Source organism: Cryptotermes secundus, unplaced genomic scaffold (genome assembly GCF_002891405.2).
Source record: "Cryptotermes secundus unplaced genomic scaffold, Csec_1.0 scaffold565, whole genome shotgun sequence".
In the NCBI taxonomy this organism is placed as follows: Eukaryota; Metazoa; Arthropoda; class Insecta; order Blattodea; family Kalotermitidae; genus Cryptotermes; species Cryptotermes secundus.
This window is the reverse complement of record NW_019731581.1, coordinates 1,293,540-1,314,963: the sequence shown is the minus strand read 5'-3', so window position 1 is coordinate 1,314,963 and position 21,424 is coordinate 1,293,540. Positions and strand designations below refer to the sequence as shown.

Genomic DNA, 21,424 nt, shown 5'->3' with positions numbered 1-21,424 from the left:
TAACCTCTACAGTCTTGAGACCGGTACTCGAATTGGGTTGCAAAGGCAAATAGGACAGACACATTACCTAAAGTTTCAGCCTTTCTGTGGTTTCCTGCATGCGCCTGTTAAGATTAAACAAGCTTCTTCGTTGGTGGCTAAAACTTGGGATCCAGATAGGCTCTAGAGTATAAAAGACTAATAAATCCCTGTTATTCAGTTTTGAAACTCAACATTGTAAAAAAAAAAAATCCGGGAAGAAGTAATTGCCACCTTTCCCCTGATTCGACACGGACCGCATAGAAGACGAGGCTTCCAACAGTTATTCTATTGTTGCGTGTTTATTCGTTGCAGCGGTAACGTTCTTACCTAGGGTGTAATGTATATACACAGACTGATTGGAGGAGATGGGCTCAGGTGCCATGATGTGCATACCAAGTTTAATGAAGACTGGTTCAGCCATTCAAAAGTTGGTAGAAGGATACACAGACAGCATGGTAATCACATAAGCCAACTTTTATTTCTTTGACGTGAGGAAAGTAGGCTAATGTTGTCCCTCTGCTTAACTAATTAAGCAATACACCATGAAGACGTATGGAGAAGTGGAGGTGTAGCTCCACCATTCTCCACCTCGGCACTAGTTGGAGGTGAGAGGTCAGCTTCACCTTCACGACCCTTCCGCTTTACCTCGGGGAAATAGGCCACGGTTTCAGTTGGTTAGCAGGCTGGGTGGGTCCCAGAGCCGGTTTGGTTTCTGTGAAGAAGAGAAAATCTCTTAGCTGTGCCGGAAATCGAGCCCCTTCGTTCAGCTCGCAGCCTGTCGCTGTATAGTATTGTGGTGGGGAAACGTCGTGGAAAGCGGGCATTTGGAAAAACGACCAGTAATGAAAAATAACATTACGGCTGAGCTTCGGAAACTGGCCGTGGGCGGCGGGGCTGTGGTGTTGGCAGTACTGAACCTTTTGAAGAAGTGGGGGTGGTAGTGAAAGACACTACATTTGGGGGGGGGTTAGAAATTATATCTCCGATTTTAAAGGTTCCCAGGCAGTGCCCGCTTGTCCTTCTGGAATAGGTAGAGCATGTAATCGGATTTTTTAAAATATATTTTTATGACGCTGAAAGGGGTGCATTATAGTAAAATTTTTTGCTAACGTTGGTAGGACTGTATTATGGCGAAATTTTGATGTTACCAATGGGAGGGCTGCATGTGAGGCATGCAGTGCAACGTGGAATTTGGCTACCAACTCAGCATTTGCTCTAGGACCTTTGGACTTTCTTACCAGAGAAGCTTTACCTGTTTCACGTACCAGTGAGAGACAACCTGTCTGGCATCTTGACTGAAGAAAGTTGGTTAGGCGCTCGATAAATGCCATAAACACCGGTTATGTTGCAGTTACATAACTCATCCCTAACATTTCCATGCAAGTAAAAATAAGTAAGTAAAGGTATATCCCTGTAACAGGCCGTGGAGGCCCATAGGGTTGAGAGATGTTGAGGTTCCCACCTTTTCTAGACAATCGGCTCATAGATGGCGGTAAGGTTGTCAGCCCTACGCTCCGGCCGCCATTTACCTCCAAGAATATTCCTGGTACTCATTTCTGTTAGAGGCTGAGTCGACCCCAGGGCCAATGACCTCATCGGGACTTGAACCCGCGACCTTCCGGCTTGTAGCATAGTGCCTCAACCAACTACGCTACCGCGTGCCCCACTTCCTGCATGCAAAGTTAATGATCTCTGTCGCCGCCCGTCATAAAACAAGCAAAAAATTGAGCCTTCTAAATAATCAGTTCAAGGGTTCATATCCTACTTGGGATATGGCTGCTTGAACTTTTCTGTGTCGTCCTTTGGTGCTTGGCCTTGCGATGTTCAGCGAGTCCTGCCACTTGTCTTAATCAGGATTTAGATAACCTCTGCAGTTGAGAAGGCCAAGGATCGCATCGGGTTCTAGCGCCAAGGAGAATATAAAATAATACTAATAATTATTTGCGGAGTCATTATGGCAGTGTCCTGAGTCAGTCAGTTTCTCGTAATTATCCTCAGTCACTTAAGGCGAATGCATGTAGTGCTTTGAAATAAATGTTGAACTACTTGAGCCTCCAATCCTACCAAGTTTGCCATTCGACGCTAAGTAATCTCTGCAGTTGATACTGCATTGTTGAATAGCCTACAGATCATTCATCTATAAGGGTTGGTTCTTTGACTGCCCACGTTCGTTGCCGGTGTAGGAATTTGGAGGAAATTCATTTCCATCCTTCTGTCCGAAGAATATCAAAACTTCTTCCTCCAGCGGCAGGAGCGTGAAGCTCTGACTGTTGGACTTAAGAATGCGTGCACTTTTAGCTTCATGTTGTACGTCATTATGGCGTCGGGCATAGGCACTGGGCCAACATGATTTACGTATCCGGGTTATTGACATTTCCAGTTTGAGTTTGAGTCTTGAACCTTTGAGCGGATGTGGGTTAAGTTTGAGACGAGAATATCACCAGTACTGCAGTGGAATGAGCCGTTACATATCTGGGGGTCGAGTACGGCTTGTGGAGATGTGGATTTATGCTTCTGACACCACTGATTGCAAACCGAACCTGGCGGACCTCTTTTTTTATCGTGTGAAACATAAGGAGCCAGACTGCTTAACATCAGTTAACGCCAGCCACGGCCATTTCCTGCGCCCTTCTCTGACTTCGATCGAAACTTCGTTGCTAAAATCCTGTATGCATGTTGTTAACCTTTCGCACTGGCTTCACACCATTTTGAGTGCCCCAGGGCACGCAGTGATGTGGTTGGGTATGGCTCTGTGTTAGACGCTTTGTTATTTGTTAGAAACAATGAATACTGGACGCGGAAAACGCATTGGTTTTGTTGCACCAAAATTTGGCCAACAATAATTACACTCCTCTGACTTTCAAAATTAAAATAAGGTAAAGATTTTGTCGTGTAAATCGCATGTTCGTTTGTAAATGAAAGACCTTTTCCATGAAGAGGGATGCGGATCATGATTTTTGGGAAACTTTGCCTGGGAGGGACTGAATAACACCACGAACGCTTCAGGATAGCTCGTCTACCGGTCCCGACTGGAAGGCAGGATCTCACACATAGGAAACTGAAGTGTTACCTAAGTTTAAATTTGTCCAACAGAAGCAGTTTTTTTTTAACTTCTACGAACTGATGTGATGTAACCCCCTTTGTTTCTTTTTAAGCACAAATAGGACACAGCACTTCAGGGTAATGAGTTAAAGCCGAAGGTCGCGAGTTCGATTTTAGATGAGGTTATTGTATTTTTAAATTTACATAATCCTTCCAGCCGCAGTGTGGCCTTGGGCTCGACTCAGTCTCTAACAGAATTGAGTACCAGGAATCTTCATCGAGGTAAAGGGCGGCCAGCGCGTCAGACTGGCGTCCTCAGTGGCATATGTCAGTCGATTGTGAAGAAGATGTGGGAGCCTCGACGTCTGAATCCTGTGGGCCTCCACGGTCTGTTACAGGGATAGCTTAACCTGTTTACCTTTTACGAGCAATGGGTAATGAACAGGGCCCGGATTTTGATGGCCTGAAAGTATTTAAAGAATGACCGAAAAAATCCGGAAAAATGACCTAAAATATGGCCCAAAAATGTAATATGCAGGGCCCGGATTTTGATGACCTGAAAATATTAAAAAAATGACCAAAAAATCCAGAAAAATTACGTAAAATATGACCCAAAAATGTAATATGCATGGCCCGAATTTTGATGACCTTAAAATAGTTAATAAATGACCTATAAAATGACCGAAAAAATCCAGAAAAATGACCTAAAGGAGAAAAGAAAGAACACTTCGCTTCCATGTTATTCACATTTCAGAAAACATATGAAGAAAAGTACCCTAAAATGGCCAAAAATGACAAGAAATACCCTTAGAAGTCCAAAAATTTACCGAAAAAATACCTCCAAAATGAAAAAATGACCTTAAACCTAAAAATGTCTCAAATGACAAAAAATTACCTATAAAATTTACATTTCTGTAACCAGCAGCTCATATCCGAGATTTATATATTTAAGAGTATCGCATAGGATAGAAAGAAAAAAAAGATGACATGTCATCAAAATCCGGGCCCTGATAATGAATAAGCAGTCTCGAACAACTGATAAGGATGGACCAGCTTGGATTTTGGTTATTGCATAGCACTCGCTTTACAGTATTGATTTTTGCAAACTCACTAAAAATGACGCAATGAATTGTTTGTGTGTGTTTAAAGAGAACGGAGAATGTTAAGTCTACATGACGAAGATCTCCGTGATTTTTGCATGTCGCTCCGGAAGTTAACGTTGGGTACAGTGGACTGAATATAAGTTTATATCTCTGACAGGGCAGAGGAAGGGCGAATGTTTGAATCTGGGGGGAAGAACCTATGGAAGGCGGATTGGGGGGAAGGGAGGATGCTATTAAAATCTATGTTTGGCTGATGTAATTGGATAGAAGTGGCTTAGGCGTTGTTTCCGGCCTTTCGTGATATTTATGTTAAACTTTCTGTTTCTACCAGCACAGAGTACAGAAACGGTCGGTCGTACGGTCAGTTATTCAAGTGAGTGAATCACTCAGTCGGTCAGTTGGTCGGTCTTTGAATCTGTTGTTCATCATCATTTGACTCGATTCGGTCACGCTGTCATTGAGGCAGTTAATTATACAATTAGTCCCAAGTCTGCACGCTGATACGCAGAAACGACCTGCTGTCGCGTTCAGGATGGCATGCAAAGAACTGTATTACTGACGAGCCCATCTCGTGAAGTGTAAAGCAGTCACCATGTTAAGGCAAGAGTGACGCAAGTGAATGTCTTATCGTAAGTGGTACTCCCTCGAGACCGTGAGTATATTGACATTCTTCAACTTCGGCAGTTTGTTTGTAGTCGCCTTTTTCTATTAGGATGCATCACGAGCATTAGTTTTGCCACGTAAATCCGTCGTGTCTCACACTCGTAATAATTTTGCTCTCAACTAGCATTTTGAAGAAAATTCAGTACGTGAAAAGTCCTTACAGAATGAATGGGTCACCGGCAATGTTGGCTCAAGCGGTGACGCTTTTGATTGCTGTACGGGTGGTTCCCGGTTTGAATCCCAGCTGGTACACTGAATGCCCTCATTAAGGTTTTTTTTTGTAATTTTGTCTGCTCCCTCCAAGGAATATCCTGGTTTGGCCACGACCACTTCATGCTACATCCATCGTTCGCTAATCGTCCTGCCCTTAACGTCACATCGTTTAATCTATTGGTGTCTTTAAATAAATCATAAATAGTGGATCTGTCAATTTGAGTTCTGACAAGGATTGAACAGCATTGACTAACTTTACTTGAAAGATTAGATAATTTGTAGGTATATTTGAGTAAATATCTACCATTAATATGTAGTAACGTTTAAAAACAAAAGTCTTGGCTGTTGTTGATTAGTAAGTTGACTGGTAACGACACTAACAAGCTACCTGAGAGGTAGCCATCTTAAGTAACTGATACAGAATATTTCATGAGTTGCGTGACGTTGCTGGTACGGAAGCCGAGGATTCGAAAAATCTTATGGACAGACGCTATAACCGCTTAGATGTAATATGTTCATAGCAACAGTGCTGTACTGTCCATGCCTTTGCACAGAGCGCACGTGTTTGTGATACATTCTTCCTGAGGTCTCGCAGGCAGATATCGGAATATCCTTGACTGATACAGCGTCATTAAATAAGCTGCGCGGCTTCATTTATAGCAGATGTATCAGTCTGTTGTTTGCTCCCAAGAAGACAACAATTAGGCCGATTCGTGACTGGTCTATACACCACACGAGAAGCGTCTCGGCTGTGCCTTGCCAGAAGCATTCTAATGACGATGATGACGATCATACAGGAAGCGTGCATTCCGGAAGTGCATTCTGCAAACGGCACTTCCTCCCATGTAACTCACCGTTTAACACTTGATTTCTTTTGGGCCAGTCATATGAAGGTTATTTCTCCTCGCACTTGTGGAACAGGGTACTCGCCCCATTCATAGATATAATCAATCAGTAACCTTACCTAATAGAGAAATTAATAACCACAATAAAAAAATAACTCCGTGGTTTTAGTTCGCTAGTGAACTATACCGATCGAGCGACCGCCGCTTGTCGGCGAAGTTAGTGCCAACTTTAGGGGATAGAGGGTGTCGCGTGGTCAGTGCAACGAATACCCACGGCTGTTAATTTCGTTTTTCTAGACCGGAGCCGCTATTTCCTTGAAATAGCTCCTCAGTTATCATCACGAGGCTGAGTGGACCCCGTTCCAGACCTACTACTTCTCAGGAAATCTGGTAGCGCCGGAAATCGAACCCGGACCTCTGGATCTGTAGCCAGGAACTCTAACCTCAAGACCAAAGAGGCGGTCACAACAACAGTAATAATAATAATAATAATAATAATAATAATAATAATAATGGCGGTAGTAGCAGTAGCGATTTGTGTGGCAAGGTCTTAAGATGAATCGTGCCTCCATCGCGTTTTCTGTAAGCAGCACTGCGTGATGTGAACAGCGCGTTTCACACACTCATGACGTCATGAGTTACACTCGCGTCTGTTTCACGGTTCACTTCTCATTGTGTAATGATACTGTTAGCAGAAACAAATGCATGTTTTCAATTGAACGAAGGTCCTCTCCGCACATTTGGGATGATACATACCTACATAAAGGATCTAGGAATCTGGCTTCGTTTCGTTGTTACGTAACGGTTTAAATTAATGTGGCGCTTCGCTCTCGTTTAAGAAGCTTACGTGGAGCACACGGATAAAGGAAAGAGCCTGTTAAATTGCATAGAGCGTACTTTTACAGATGTCAACTGAATGCGCAGGAAGTGACGACAGAACTGGCTGGCTCTCGAACCAGAAGCACTGAGCGAATTTCGTTTCTTTGTGACTCCCGTCGTCATATCAGTGGGTTTTTCTGCCAGCCACCGCATGCGCACATCGCTACTCACGCGGAACTCAGTAGCAATGGAAAAATAATTCGACAGGACCGAATGTTATTAATGGAATGCAAATGTAGCTCCTTTAATTGGTCTGTATTTATGGGGTGGGGCAAGCGGCCTCCGTAGTCTAGGGGTGGAACAGGGTACACGCCCCGTTCTTAGATATAATCAATCACCTTACCGGATAGAGAAATTAATAACCACAATAAAAAAATAACTCCATGGTTTTAGTCCGCTAGTGAACTACCGAGCGACCGCCGCTTTTCAACGAAGTTAGTGTCAACTTCTGCGGATAGAGGGTGTCGCGTGATCAGCGCAACGGATCCCCACGGCCGATAAACGGAGAGAGAAAGGAGAAAGGAAAAGAAGAGTAACATAGAAAGAAGTAAAGGGAGGGGGGGGAAGGAAGCTACGCGTTTATGAGCAACTTCGCTCTCTTAGTACATATAGAGAATATCTGGTACTTATTCTTGTCGACACAGCAGACTTTGCTGTCTAGGACATGTTTCGGCACATGTGTGCCATCTTCAGGACCGGCTTTTAGTTACAATTGTTCTGTCATGTAAAGTAAGTAAAGGTATTCCTGTAACAGGCCGTGGAGGCCCATAGGTTTGTAAAACGTCAAGGTTCCCACATTTTCTAGACAGTCGGCCCACAGATGGCGGTGATGTTGTCAGCCTTACGCGCCGGCCGCCCTTTACCCCTAAGAATATTCCTGGTACTCATTTCTGTTAGATGCTGAGTCGACCCCAAGGCCATAGTGCGGTTGCAAGGATTAGGTCAATTGAAAAATCCAATGACCTCATCGAAACTTGAACCCACGACCTTCCGGCCTGTAGCATAGCGCCTCAACCAACTACGCTACCGCGTGCCCCCATTCTATCATGTACTTAGCGTAAATTTTCCACATGAACCGAATTGATCCATCGGTGTGTTACGTACGCTGTGTATACTACCCCGCTGTAGACTAATGAGTCGTTTCTTTATCTGTTGGCTAACGCTGTAGTTACATTGCCGAAGTTGTAGATAATGTTTTATGTTAGTTCGCGGCACTGAACACACACTATCTGTCCAATTCACACTTTAGTGGTTACGATGTCTGTATATCGCTTTGTTCGGCAACCTTCATCAACTAAATGCAGGCCTGCGTGCTTCTTCTTGTAAGAATTTTAACTGCTAAGAAACTCTGTTAATCCTCCATCACGTCGACTGAGTAGCAATAAATGGCTTCAAAGACTTCTATAATGCGGAGTTTGCTCCTATTACTGTCAGGATTCAGTGAGATCATGCGGGTGTAATTTTTGAGCGAACGAGGAAATTAATTTTTGACAAACTCTCGTGGAAAAGATTACATTCGCGACCGACACGTAGATGGCAGAACAATGTATGTGTCTATATATATATGGCACTACAGCACCAGCGGGCCTAGGCCTACCTCCATGAACTCCGTTCACTTCGGTTTTTCTAGATCTTACACATTCGGTAGGACTCCTTGGGCGGGTGATCAGCTCGTGGCAAGGCCTCTACCTGTACATAAACACTAAACATCCATACCCTGAGTGGGATTCGAATCCACGATCCCGGCTTCCGAGCGAGCGAAGACAGTACATGCCTTAGACCGCTCGGCTACTGTGACCGGCAGTGTATAAGAATAATATATAAGAATTCAGTTCGTCCCTCCCAGGAAACAGATCCGAACCCACGATCCCGGTTTCCAAGCGAGCGAAGACAGTACATGCCTTAGACCGCTCGGCTACTGTGACCGGCAGTGTATAAGAATAATATATAAGAATTCAGTTCGTCCCTCCCAGGAAACAGATCCGAACCCACGATCCCGGTTTCCAAGCGAGCGAAGACAGTACATGCCTTAGACCGCTCGGCTACCGTGACCGGCATATATATGCACAGAGGCGAGCTATGCTGTCAGAAGTGTTGAACCTTTCAGTTCCCTAATATCAGTTGAATTGCTATCCAGTCTTCAAAATATGACTACCATTACCTTGGTATTCGGTTAATCAATGGGTCTGTTGATTGGTTAGTCTAAATAAAATAAGTATGACGACTACGTTGGACAACCGTGGAATCGGTGTTCTATTCTGTACACGAGCATAGATTTTCCTTTTCTGCCGCTTCAAGGCCGGTACTAGGGCCCACCCAGCCTCCTGTGCATTTGGTACCGGGGTTTAAATAGATGTGGCGCCGAGGTTAAAGGTTCGGTCACACAGAGCGCTACGCTATGTTCTCTACGTACGCTACGTACGCTGTGTACACTCTGCGACGCAGCTAACATAAGGAACATAGCGTACGTAGCGTACGGAAGTCTGTGTGGCAAGTCACATTGGCAATAAATGAAGATATTTTTCTGTTCGTATAGCGTACGTAGCGCTCTGTGTGGTCGAACCTTAAGAATACATGGAGATTACTTCAGTCTTCATGGCGTGGTGTTTAATTGAACAGGGAAGACGTTACCTTGAACTTTTACCTTTAATGTAATAATAATTTTCGAAATTAGAGAGAAAGGCATGAGGAACTGACGGGCAGCGGCAGCAAGAGTTGGCTCTAGTGACGCGTCGGTAGGCCACTCTTGTTGTGCGGAATGCGCCACGTCTTGGTGCGGCGGGGTGAGAGATAGACTGAGGGCACCTGTTACTCAACAGCTGTTTGTATCGNGGGCGGAGGAGTGTGACTTTTATGCTGATGACATACTGCTGGCTCCTTGTGTTATTTCACACCATGCTGCATGTTTGTGGAGTAAGTATGTATGTCTCTGGTTCCTGCTTTCCCTTTCTGCAACGACTATAATTTGAATCAGAAATGCTAATGTACTGCACGAATCTGGGACATGTGTAGTTCAATTCCCGATGGAGTCATTGGATATCAGTTGACTAATCCTTCCAGCCGCACTATGGCCTTGGGGTCGACTCAGCCTCTAACAGAAATGAGTACCAGGAATCTTCTTGGGGGGATAAAGCGCGGCCGGCGCGTAAGGCTGACATCCTCACCGCCATCTGTGAGCTGATTGTCTAGAAAATGTGGCAGTCTCGACGTCTCACAACCCTATGGGCCTCCACGGCCTGTTACAGGGATAGTTCTACCTTTTTTTTTTTGTAAGAAAATCTTTTTCTTCCCTCACAGAAAGTGGTTACGAAAACAAGAAATTGGTGTCATAGCGTCCAACTGCGTAGTTACTTACCCAGAATTTTATATTGAGCCTAAAATAAAGGACATTAAGTAAACTGAGCGAGGAAATATGGTTAGAATATACCATTTCGCCTGTTACTTAAAAAAACAAGAAGTTCTGTGAAGAATAGATCACCTACTTTCCTTTGATACGACATGGACCGCATAGAAAACGACACGTCCAGTAATTCCTCTGTTGGTTGCATGTATTCATTTCCGCGGAAACGTGTTTACCGAACCGTTGCCTAGAAACGATAGGGGATGGGATTCGCATACATGAAGATGTTGTCATAAGCCTACTTTATATTTTTTGAAAGGAGAAAAATGTGCTAACAAATAAGCTTTTTCTGTTTTGTATGATTATGTAACTTGACGTCTCGATCTGACTGTAAGAGAAAACAGTTACAGATTTCATAAGTGTTTCGCTTTACCCTGGTATAGGCACGGTGATATAACAAGTGTTAACGATGGACTGTGCTTGTAGAGCGGTTATAAAACACTAGACAGTTGTGAAGAATTTACTTTAAATCCCCTGTAAAGCGGCCGTTTGTTGTGCCTTAAGAAAATGGATTTTGATTAGGTACGCAGGATTGAAATAGTCCAGGACGGTACTGACTGAAGTTGAGTTAACCTTCAGGTTCCGAAATGGCTGCATGAAGAAATCCTTTACTACTAAGCTAGAATTTGCTTTAGAGAAAATAACACCGTATTTATATAATTTTCTTGACGTTCATTTTTTTTTTGCCATATCACCGAATTTGGCGCATCGCCTGTTTCTTTATTGCGTGCGTCTGTCGCGTCGGCGAATCATCAAATATCGTCACGAAGTTGGGCAATTATAAGAAACCTCTTAGGGCCCACCACACCGTCTAGTAGGGTCAAGTGACCGCTGCTAACCCTCGCATTATTGGGTGTCGGTCCAGGATTTGGGAACGTTAATTTCCCATTTAAGAATCACGTCGGAATCAGCTGTTTTATACAGGATGGCCCGAAAGTCTGTTGACTGGTTAGAAAATTGTACACTAAAATACGTGGGGGCACGGAGTAGCGTAGTGGTTAAGGCACTGTGTTACAAGTCGGAAGGTCGCGGGTTCAAATACCGATGAGGTCATTAGATTTTTTTCAATTGACCTAATCCTTCCAGCCGCACTATGGCCCTGAAGTTGACTCAGCCTCTAACAGAAATGAGTACCAGGAATTAATTAAATAATTTTCCTGGGGAGTAAAGCGCGGCCGACGCGTAAGGCTGACAACCTCACCGCCATCTGTGAGCCGATTGTCTAGATAATGTGGGACCCTCAACGTCTCACAACCCTATGGGCCTTCATGGGCTGTTACAGCGATAGCTTTACTTTTTTTTTACACTAAAATACATTAGAAATTTCTTTATTACTTGCTGAATTTACAAAAATCGTTCGAAGTGTTCAGTGCACAACTCACAAAACTTGATGCCGTGGTTCACATCGACTGGTAGGTTTAAAGTCCGAATATTCCCGTTAAGAACTTTTTAGGTTAACTGGTTTTTGGGTCACACTCTTTTTGAGGCCTGTCTGTAAACATTGAGTGTTTTGAGTTCTTCCGTAATTTATTGGTTTATGATTCAGAACGTGTTTCTTTTACCTACAACCCCCTATAGCCTGTATTTATCTCGTTGTCTGATTGTTTAAATTTAATTATCACGCAAAACTGAGTAACACTATTATATGAATTATTTTTTTAATTATCAAGATAAGGTTTACAACACGGACCCATTCACCACGTGTAAGCCTAATCTCTTTGATAATACGAAATGAATTTTTATCATATTTCCTACCGCGCGCGAATTGGCCCGCTTTATTGTTTCTATGGGAATTATCCTTATCAGAACCGTAGGGAATTCGGACTTTGAGACGTGTCAAATTTATGTTGCTACCGTGGCAGCACTGCGTAATTAAGTGACGTGACGCAGCTTCGCACTGTCAACAGCGAGAACTGTAAACATACCATGTACAGCATATGCAGAATACCACGCGCATGCGCATAGATATTATATACGCTGTATCGCTGTAGTTGCGTGTCATTGTGTGTGGCTGTTCTTCCTTTACCGATATCTGCATTGTTTTTGGTCTTGTGATGGAAAACTCAGCCCTCACTGATAATTTCTGAACCGAAAAATTATTTATTCGACATGGGTTATTAAACGTGGGAATCCATACTGCTGATATAGTATTATCAAGGCAGTTGGGCCGTGCCATAGCTCAAGTTAGTCGCTGGGTTCCAACCGCGGCGGCCCGGGTTTCTATTCCGGGTCTGGTCAAGTGGGATTTGTGGTGGACAAATTGGCGCTGGGGCAGGTTTTCTCCGAGTACTTCGGTATCCCCTGCCAATCTTCATTCCACCAATTGCTCCACAATCACCCTCACCTATCATCTGGGGCTGGTGCAATAGGCCAGAAGTGGCCGCAGTACAAGGGACTTAGTCCCACCCCACTACGACTTACTTACTCATGGAGGCATTTTATGGAACCCGAAGGTTAATCACCGTGTTCGCAAGAGCCCTCCACTGGTCCTATCCTGAGCCAGATCTATCCAATCCATACCATCCCATCCTATCTCTCTAAGATCCATTCTAATATTGTCCACCCACCTACGCCTTGGTCTTACCAGTGGTCTCTTTCCTTCTGGCTTTCCCACCAATATCCTATACGCATTACTCGTCTCCCCCATTCGTGCTACATGACCTGCCCATCTCATCCTCCTTGACTTGATCATTCTAACCCATCCCACTGATAACAAAAAAATTATCAAGGCAGTTACATGTCTACACATGTAACTCAGATTTATTGGGTATGTTTTATGACGCTTAATCATATACCGTTGAACCTTTTTTTGTGCCGGTTGGGAGAATAATTATGAATGATGAATACGAAAGAATATACGGTTATATATTTTCTGTCTTTTACTTTACGGTGGCGTCAGTAGCTAGACTATATGACGCCGAATGCAAAGATGATAAATAAATTATGAATTCAGACGAATTTGCAACGAAACGGTCATGACCTGAATGGAGGAAAGCCACGAAAATCGTCAGTCAGGGTAGACTGTGGCTTGGCCGAGGTTCGACCTGAACACGAGGCGGGAATATTTCCGCTGCTCAATCCCTTTCTGTGGTTGTGGTATCTTTAAAAATGAATGTAATGAATGTATAAGTGGTGGGCCTTCTCGGCCCCTGCACCGCGGCCTGTAGTGGTCTATTGTGCTTCATCTTTAAGGATAAGGTCGCAGCCTGCATAGCAAAAAACCACGATTGACCACTGATTTCCGGCCGAGATTTGAAGTAGATATATCCTGAGTAGAAATACTTGCGCTTAGAGAAACGTTTGAAATTCTAGAAAGGTCTGCACGAGAGACGGAACTGCGGGTTAATGAAGAAAAACCAAGTCAATGGAAATAATTTCTTGGAGCGAGGTGAGACTGAGTCCACTTGGTACGTCGGCAACTAACTGACCTCTTGTACCAGCCCCGGATGATAGATGATGAGTGTTGAGCAACTTGTGGAATGATAATTGGCAGGGGAAACAGAAGTACTCGGAGGAAACCTGCCCCAATGCCACTTTGTCCACATGGCATGACCTGCGATGGAGCCATGGGAAGTCGGCGACTGACCGCCTGAGCTATGTCACGACCTACATTAGAAGCAGCAAGCCTAGCTAGCAGGCCATAACGGCCTACGAGTTTGGGTGTGCACGAATTGTAGTCTGGTAAATGCTGATATCTGTCATGGGAACAGCAGACCGCTGCCACCATGGAGTAAAGGAGATACGTCAGAAGCGAAACTCAAACCTGTGCTTATGTAAGGGAGTGAGCTGGAATCTCACGAAAGGGGATGAGTAAAATCTGGGGAAAATTTGTGGGCCAGCATGAAAAAATTAAGAATGGCGGATTGAGTGCAGTTATGAGCCATACTATTTCTATAATTCCCCTGACTGTCAAATTGTAGAGGCTCATGTGGCTACGATATCTGACCAGAACAAACGAGAGATCGCCTTGGAGGAAGGTGGCTGAATAGTGTGAGAAACATCTCAGAATCCGTGGTGTGCGAGCGAGGAAGGAAAACAGGAGGAGCCTCTGGAGGTGGCCGACACCCACACAGGCTTGTAGCGCCAGTAAAGGCAGAAGATATCGAAAATACCATCAGATCAGTTAACCCAGCTTTAACATCTCTCCCATCTGGACTCCAGTTATCACAATAGAAGTAACAAAAAAAAAAATACAACTCTGTCCAGTATAGATTTAGTGTTAAAATTAGTGTTCTTTGTGTGTCGGTACCATACAGAGAATTTATCTGTCCAGTTATTTCTGATAATTCTCTGGTGCAAAACCTCATAAGTGTGTAAGAGTTTTCAATATTTTAATATTTTGTCTTAGCTCTCGCAGATGTTTTATGCTGTATTTAGCTTATATACCGTATCTTGGTGCTGGTACAGGTGTCCGGAAATAGGGACAAGCTCTATCGATTGGGCTCAACTGAGTAGGCTTTACCTGAAGACGGAGACAAAATCTAGTCTCCGAAATGTGTTTTTTAATAAAGCAGGACGATGGATAATCCCCAGAAACATAATATTTGTAAATCTCGTTGAAGTGTCTCTTGTCTGCCCTTAAATTATTTTTGTGAACGGGAACGGAGCGATATTACGTAACGAGAAAACTCATTATTTGTGCATTTCACCTGATATTGTGGTGAACTAAAGTTTACGATGGACTGAACATGTAGCTCGGATGGGGGACGCCAAGAAATGTACGAAATATTAGTAGCGAGTTCATGACGGTGATATAGACACATTGAATGTTAAGACGTGAAGTAAACTGAAGTGTCTCGCAACAGGTTCTGGTGACGGTTATTTTGTTCCGAGAATAACAGGAAACTTCTTCAGCGGCCGAGTAAACGTGAAGTGTACAGTGAGTATCTGTACATGTCGTCCATGTGCCCTGGGTACGATAGTGCGTCATCGTCAGATAGTGAGTGACGTGACCGCACGTCATCACTGGAAAGTTACTACAGTTTATTTTCAATATACTGTCGCTGGTGAGAATTCAGACATACACAGGACTTTTCTTCCGTAAAGTTGCCGACGCAAAGTAGCCGTACCCTGGATCGTACAGTAAAAGGACTTCGCTATAATAATTATTACAGCTGCTGCTGTGAAGGATGCTATTTTGTGGGGTTTAACGCCGTGTAGCCCGAAACGTCAGTGGACTTTGCTGGACTAAACAGCCCTACATGTCAGGAGACAGTGCTCGTCCTTGTAAACCGTCGCTTCATTGCATGGGATTTCAAAATTGTTTTCACTCTCTGCAAACTGAAAAGGGGTTAAAACGTTAATTGGACAGTAGTTTCTGCGCAGGAGCACGTGGGCTCGACGTACGTAACATAGTGGCCTCACTAGGCGAGCACGTGAACAGTGTGACGTCACGGTCAGTCCCAGCTACCTGTGGGTCAGTCACTAAAGGCCGGCCTCCCACAAGTTATGTGCGGATTCAGGGCTCAACCACGTTTCCGTTGTGGGGTTACAGCCACAGTGTTTGGAACTGCTTCCTGCACCATCGCGAAGCCGTTAGAAGAGACTGTCTTGTTTAATGAAGGGAAAGTGCTTAAAGTAAACCTTATTGCTTCTCGTAACGGCGTAAGCGTTTTCATTCTTTGCTCCTGGGTAAATGACAGAGCCTTGTCGGATAACCTACGAATTAAAAAATAGGTAGGAGACAGATTTTAGATAGATAGATACGTAGATGGATGGATAGATAGATTAAATTTCTATACAGTTTGGTAGGACTGATAAGATTTGTGTATTACATCTGTTTGTGAGATTGAATCAGGATATTTAGACAGGTGGATAAACAAACATTCATTATTTAATAGATTCGTAAAGTCTGTTACAACGGGAGTGACCTGAGATGTCCCTGAAGTCCGGTTGAACGTTTCCCGAAGAGATCTGGTACCTGATTCGATGCCAATGGACCGGTTTTCGCGCTCATCTGTTAGAGAAAATGTTAAAATTCCGGTTGTTCTAATATCTGTTGCAAAAACATCTTTTACGTTTCACTTTCGTGGGATTTAGAGTGTAGGTTGTTCATTGTTCGTCATTACGTCATTACGAATTCATTCGGGTTCCAAGGAATTGCTATGTACGAGTACAGCGACGTCGTGCAAGTTTATTGTTGAGTTTTGTATGGGAACCACGAGACTCCATTCCTCTCTAGGGACCACCCACCCTCCTATGCTCTGTTCCATGGGTTCTTTCCTGGGGATAAGGCTGACGAAGCATGAAGCTAACCATTTACCCTGCACTTAGAGTGTTCCTTAACGCCTTGCGGTAGTGTAGTTGGTTGAGGCACTATGCTACAAGCCGGAAGGTTGCGGGTTCGATTCCCGATGAGGTCATTGGATTTTTCAGTAGACCTAATCCTTCCAGCCGCACTATGGCTCTGGGGTCGACTCAGCCTCCGACAGAAATGAGTACCAGGGAGAAAAGGGCGGCCGGCGCGTAGGGCTGATAACCTCACCGCCATCTGTGACACGATTGTCTAGAAAATGTGGCAGCCTCGACGTCTCACAAATCTATGGACCTGCCTCCACAGCCTATTTCAAGGACAGCACTACCTTTGTTTACCTTAGCTTCCTCTTGTAAACCGGTATCTGACTTGACTACAGCGTGTTGTAGTGACAAAGATGTATCTCTAGGTTACGTGCTGTAGACTCTTCTTCCCAGACTATCTTGTTTCAAGGTGTCCACAGTAATATACCATTACGCGTAACAGTAGGGTGGAATTAAACTAATTATTAGTACAACTTCGCCGTTCGCAATGTTCACGAAATGTTCTCACCCACTCAAGCACTGGAATCGTTGGTTCGAATCCAGTTGTAGGCAGGGTGTATGTCTGCGTCTTTTTTTTTTCTGAACTGCATTGTCCTGTGTCCTCCCCCCGCGCAGGTGTCCCTCCTTTGGCGTAGTGGTGGGGCTTCTGTGGTAGCGTATCTACTGGTATAATCTCCTATGCCTGGCAAAAAGGCATATACCCCGGTCCTCCAGGTTGGGGGTTCGTCGTGGTGTTGAAAGGCCCACCTGGTAATTGTGAGAAGGTCTTATCGATTGGAGCCAGAAGGATTCAGAACGTGGCGACATGGAGTGTGCTGTCCCTGTCGGAGACCAGTGGATGGTAGTCTTATGTATCATGGCCTCTAGTGCTCGCAGAAGTTGTCTTGTCCGAGGAGTCCTACAACTTGCCTGTAAGATACAGGCGTAGTTTTCAGGTTAATTATAAAATGGAAACAGAGCAGAGGGCCACATCCGTCAAAGAAACAAGAAAAATTATGCTACTGCGCTGGAATTTCAACTTGGCTTAGATTTCAGGGGTTACTTAACGTGAAATTGGATGGGGGATGTACACTGGATAGGTCAGTGAGGGTTGGGGGCGGAAGACGATGGGTCTATTTGGAACGTCATATTAAGGACTGTTGAAGTTACAGTGAACCTAGGCCCCGTCATAGCTCAAGCGGTTAGTTGCTGGCTTCCCACCGCGGCGGCCCGGGTTCGATCGCGGGTCTGGTCAAGTGGGATTTGTGGTGGACAAAGTGGCGCTGGGGCAGGTTTTCTCCGAGTACTTCGGTTTCCCCTGCTAATCTTCATTCCACCAATTGCTCCACAATGACCCTCACCTATCATCTGGGGCTGGTACAATAGGCCAGAAATGGCCGCAGTACAAGGGACTTAGTCCCACCCCACTAGCAATAAAATAAAAATACAGTGAACCAATACAAGTAAAAGTAAGTAAAGGTATCCCTGTACCACGCCGTGAAGTCCCATAAGGTTATGAGAGGTTGAGGCTCCCACATTTTCTAGACAATCGGCTCACAGATGGCGGTAAGGTTGTCAGCCTTACGCATCGGCCGCGCTTTACTCCCAAGAATATTTCTGGTATTCATTTCTGTTAGAGGGTGAGTCGACCCATACTGCTGCTATAAGGATTGGGTAAATTGAAAAAAATCCACCTCATCGGGGCTTGAACCCGCGACCTTCCGGCTTGTAGCATAGTGCCTCAACCAAGTACGCTACCGCGTGCCCCAACAATAAACCTGTATGAACGAAAAGTAATTAACTGTGATAAGTCTAGTATAGACCTCGTACCAAATTTAATAGAAATGCATTATGCTGTTAGATGGAACATGGCGGACTGAATTGTTGTCTGGACGTCTGCATTTAGGGCTTGATTTTGGTACTCAAGAAATCCAATCCGTCACCATAATATCGTGGGTTCTAGCTGTGGCTTTATCGCCTGTTTAAACAAGCCGTTTCTGTGGAGGACAGAGCAAAGTTTTTAATCACCGCAGTAAATTATTTGCCTTATCTTTCCTCGTGAACCTTTAACTTACATCCCAAGAATTTATTTTTTTTTTTCACCGAAAAAAGCTGATTGCATAGAATAGAAGTATCGCTCCTAAAACTGATGTTCATGACTTGTGGGAGCCTCATCAGGGAAATTACAACGATTGGGTGGGGGACGTAGATTTTGAAACTGAAAATGAATTGATTCGAATTGGGGCACGCATTGTATATTTTGAATGGTGGACTTGGTTTTTGAGACATTTCATTCCACTTAGTCAGAGAGAACTTAGCATTCTGGTGTAAAGATACAGGTAAATGTACGCTATGATGACGGGTGGCTAATTCTTAACCTGCGCGGTGCATTGATGTGAAGTTCGCTTTTTCCGTCAACCCCTCGTGAGGTTTGGCGCGCCCCTATGACATTCTGAACTCAGTATGACTTGACGTTACCGGGAACTGAAACCCTGTTTCTTTTTAATTTCTCTCTTATGAAGCACGATTTTGGATGAAGATGAGATGAGATACTGACCAGAATTTTAGGAACCTTCCTCAGAGAAATTTTAGATTCTGGTGGTTCGTTTCTTTCTGCAGTCAATTTATTTGTGTTCTATTCTGTTTCAGGTAAGGCGCTTGACTGTTATCACTGTTATGATGATGATGATGAGGAGGAGGAGGAGGATTAATGACTGCAGTTCGCCTAGGTAGTGTCAAGGTAACAGTCTCTCTGTTGCACGTTGTCCTTTGATGGACGTTAAGGGAGTTTATTCAACTCCCGACTTCAAACTATATGGTTGTAATTACAGTAACAGACCTGTTATTTTTATTTCAAGATGATTGGCTACAGTTGGGAGCCAACTCGTGTCCTGTGCCGTGAACAATATCCAACGACAGTACTATTAAGTTAAATTGAATCGGCCATTGTTATAAACTTTTGGGGATTACCAACCAGTCAATTCCATCTTTCGAACTCGATTAACTGGTTGTTTGGTTACTTGAGGAAGAAGTCTGTGTTTCTTTATTGCGCTACCACGGAAATAGGGCCCCGGAATGGCTTAATAGGTATAGTGTTGGGCTACAGGCTGGACTGCCATGCTTCAATTCCCGACATGGGTAAGAGATCTTTTCTACTGCACAGCGTTCACACCGGGCTGAGGCCCACTCAGCCTCCTGTCCAGTGCGTAAAAAGGTAAAGGCCGCGCGGTCTAAGGCTCGAACGCTGGGATTTATATTTGTGTTGTCCTGTGTGTAGGTAGCGACTTTGCGACGGGCTGATCACTCATCCAAGGAGTCCTACCATCCGTGTAAAAATTATTACGAAACTGAAGAAGAAGCCAGGCCCCAACAAAGGACTGTAGAGCCATTGATGAACGAGTGCATGAATGTCCTTGTGCTTAACTAATTAAGGCGTATGGGGAGTGGATGTATAGATCCACGTTTTCTTGACCTCGGCACTAGTTGGAAGTGATTGGTCAGCTTCACGCCTCTGCCGCTTTACCCCTGTTAAAGAGCCCCAGGTACACGTTGGGTAGGAGGCTGCGTGGACCCCAGAGCCGGTCTGGACGCCGTGGAGAAAAAATTGTTTCCCTTACCGGGACTCACCAGCCCTTAGCTAGTCGCTATACCGACAGTGGAAGACAGCCATGATTGTGATGTTGAAGACCTGACCTCGACCAAGGGAAAGAGAATTTACCTTCGGGTCACGTGCGCAGGAGAAAGCATATGCTGCTATTTTTAGTAACAATTGAAATGCGTCTCTAGATTTGTACTGGACGTAGCATAAAGGAGCATTTGCATTACCTGAGAATCGAACCATGGCGTGTTCCGAAACCGCACAGCTCTAGAGATTAATGGGGTTTTGGTCTGTGATGTTTGGTATTCTAAACCAGTGGTCCTCAACCTTTGTCAGACTGCGGCCCGGTAATTTCTATTTCTGTAAGAAGAGGGCCCAGGGGTAGCGTAGTTGGTTGAGGGGCTATGCTACAAGCCAGAAGGTCGCGGGTTCAAGTCCCTAATCCTTCCAGCCGCACTAGGCCCTGGGGTTTACTCAGCCTCTAACAGAAATGAGTACCAGGAATTAATTAAATAATTTTGTTGGGGAGTAAAGCGCGGCCGGCGCGTAAGGCTGACAACCTCACCGCCATCTTTGAGCCGATTGTCTAGATAGTGTGGGACCCTCAACGCCTCACAACCCTATGGGCCTTCACGGCCTGGTACAGGGATAGCTTTACTTTTTTTTTAAGAAGAAGGCCCGGCGGATGATAAACACTGTTCTAAAGAACACACCACCCCCTCCTCACCTGAAGATGGAAACATCCGGTTTGCAAATCATGGGCGTTCTTTTCTGTTCTGAAGAATACCGGACGAAGGACAAAGTCCAGAAACCTGTAGCAATACACCATTGTCAGAACCCATTAGAATCTACTAACGCAGTTCTATTTCTATATGAAACTCGAAGTAATCAGCTGACGCCATGATATTCTGCCTTCGGTGAGATTTCGGATTTTAGAAAATCCTGTTGTGGAGCGCGAAAGTTCATCAGCATACCCACAAATTCCTTTCCAAACCAGTTGCAGCCAGTTCATTTTCACTAATGTTCTGAGGTTTACTACCTGGTCTACAAAGCGACCTTCCATGGGATTTTGTGTCTTTTCTCGGAGGTATGTCGACTGTCCTGATAAGAGTACAGTTACTGTATTAATGTTGTACTTTTACTTGCGTTGACTACCCTACTCATTTCGATGTGTGTTATACATATGAGAGTATGAAGAACTTGGTTTCATTGAACATATAATTGCGTGGTCTTATATTATTGTATTGCAATTTATAGTAAGCTAAGTATTTATACCACTAAAGATTTTAAACGCCGGTCACGGTAACCGAGCGGTCTAAGTCATGTACTGTCTTCGCTCGCTTGGAAACCGGGATCGTGGGTTCGGATCTGTTTCCTGTGAGGT

At 44.4% G+C, this 21,424-nt stretch overlaps 1 protein-coding gene across 3 annotated transcripts in view; it reads left to right on the top strand.

Annotated features, from left to right (window-relative positions):
* Positions 1-21,424, top strand: part of LOC111867211 (forkhead box protein O) — a 323,346-nt gene that overhangs the window by 20,509 nt on the left and 281,413 nt on the right. The window contains exon 1 of one of the 3 annotated variants that reach the window (XM_023856843.2): positions 19,126-19,182. The exons of the other annotated variants lie outside the window; for them this stretch is intronic. Coding sequence (XP_023712611.2) covers positions 19,153-19,182 — 30 coding nt within the window. The 5' untranslated portion in view covers positions 19,126-19,152. Of the gene's footprint in view, positions 1-19,125; positions 19,183-21,424 lie in introns of those variants that run through there. 3 annotated transcript variants of the gene reach the window in all.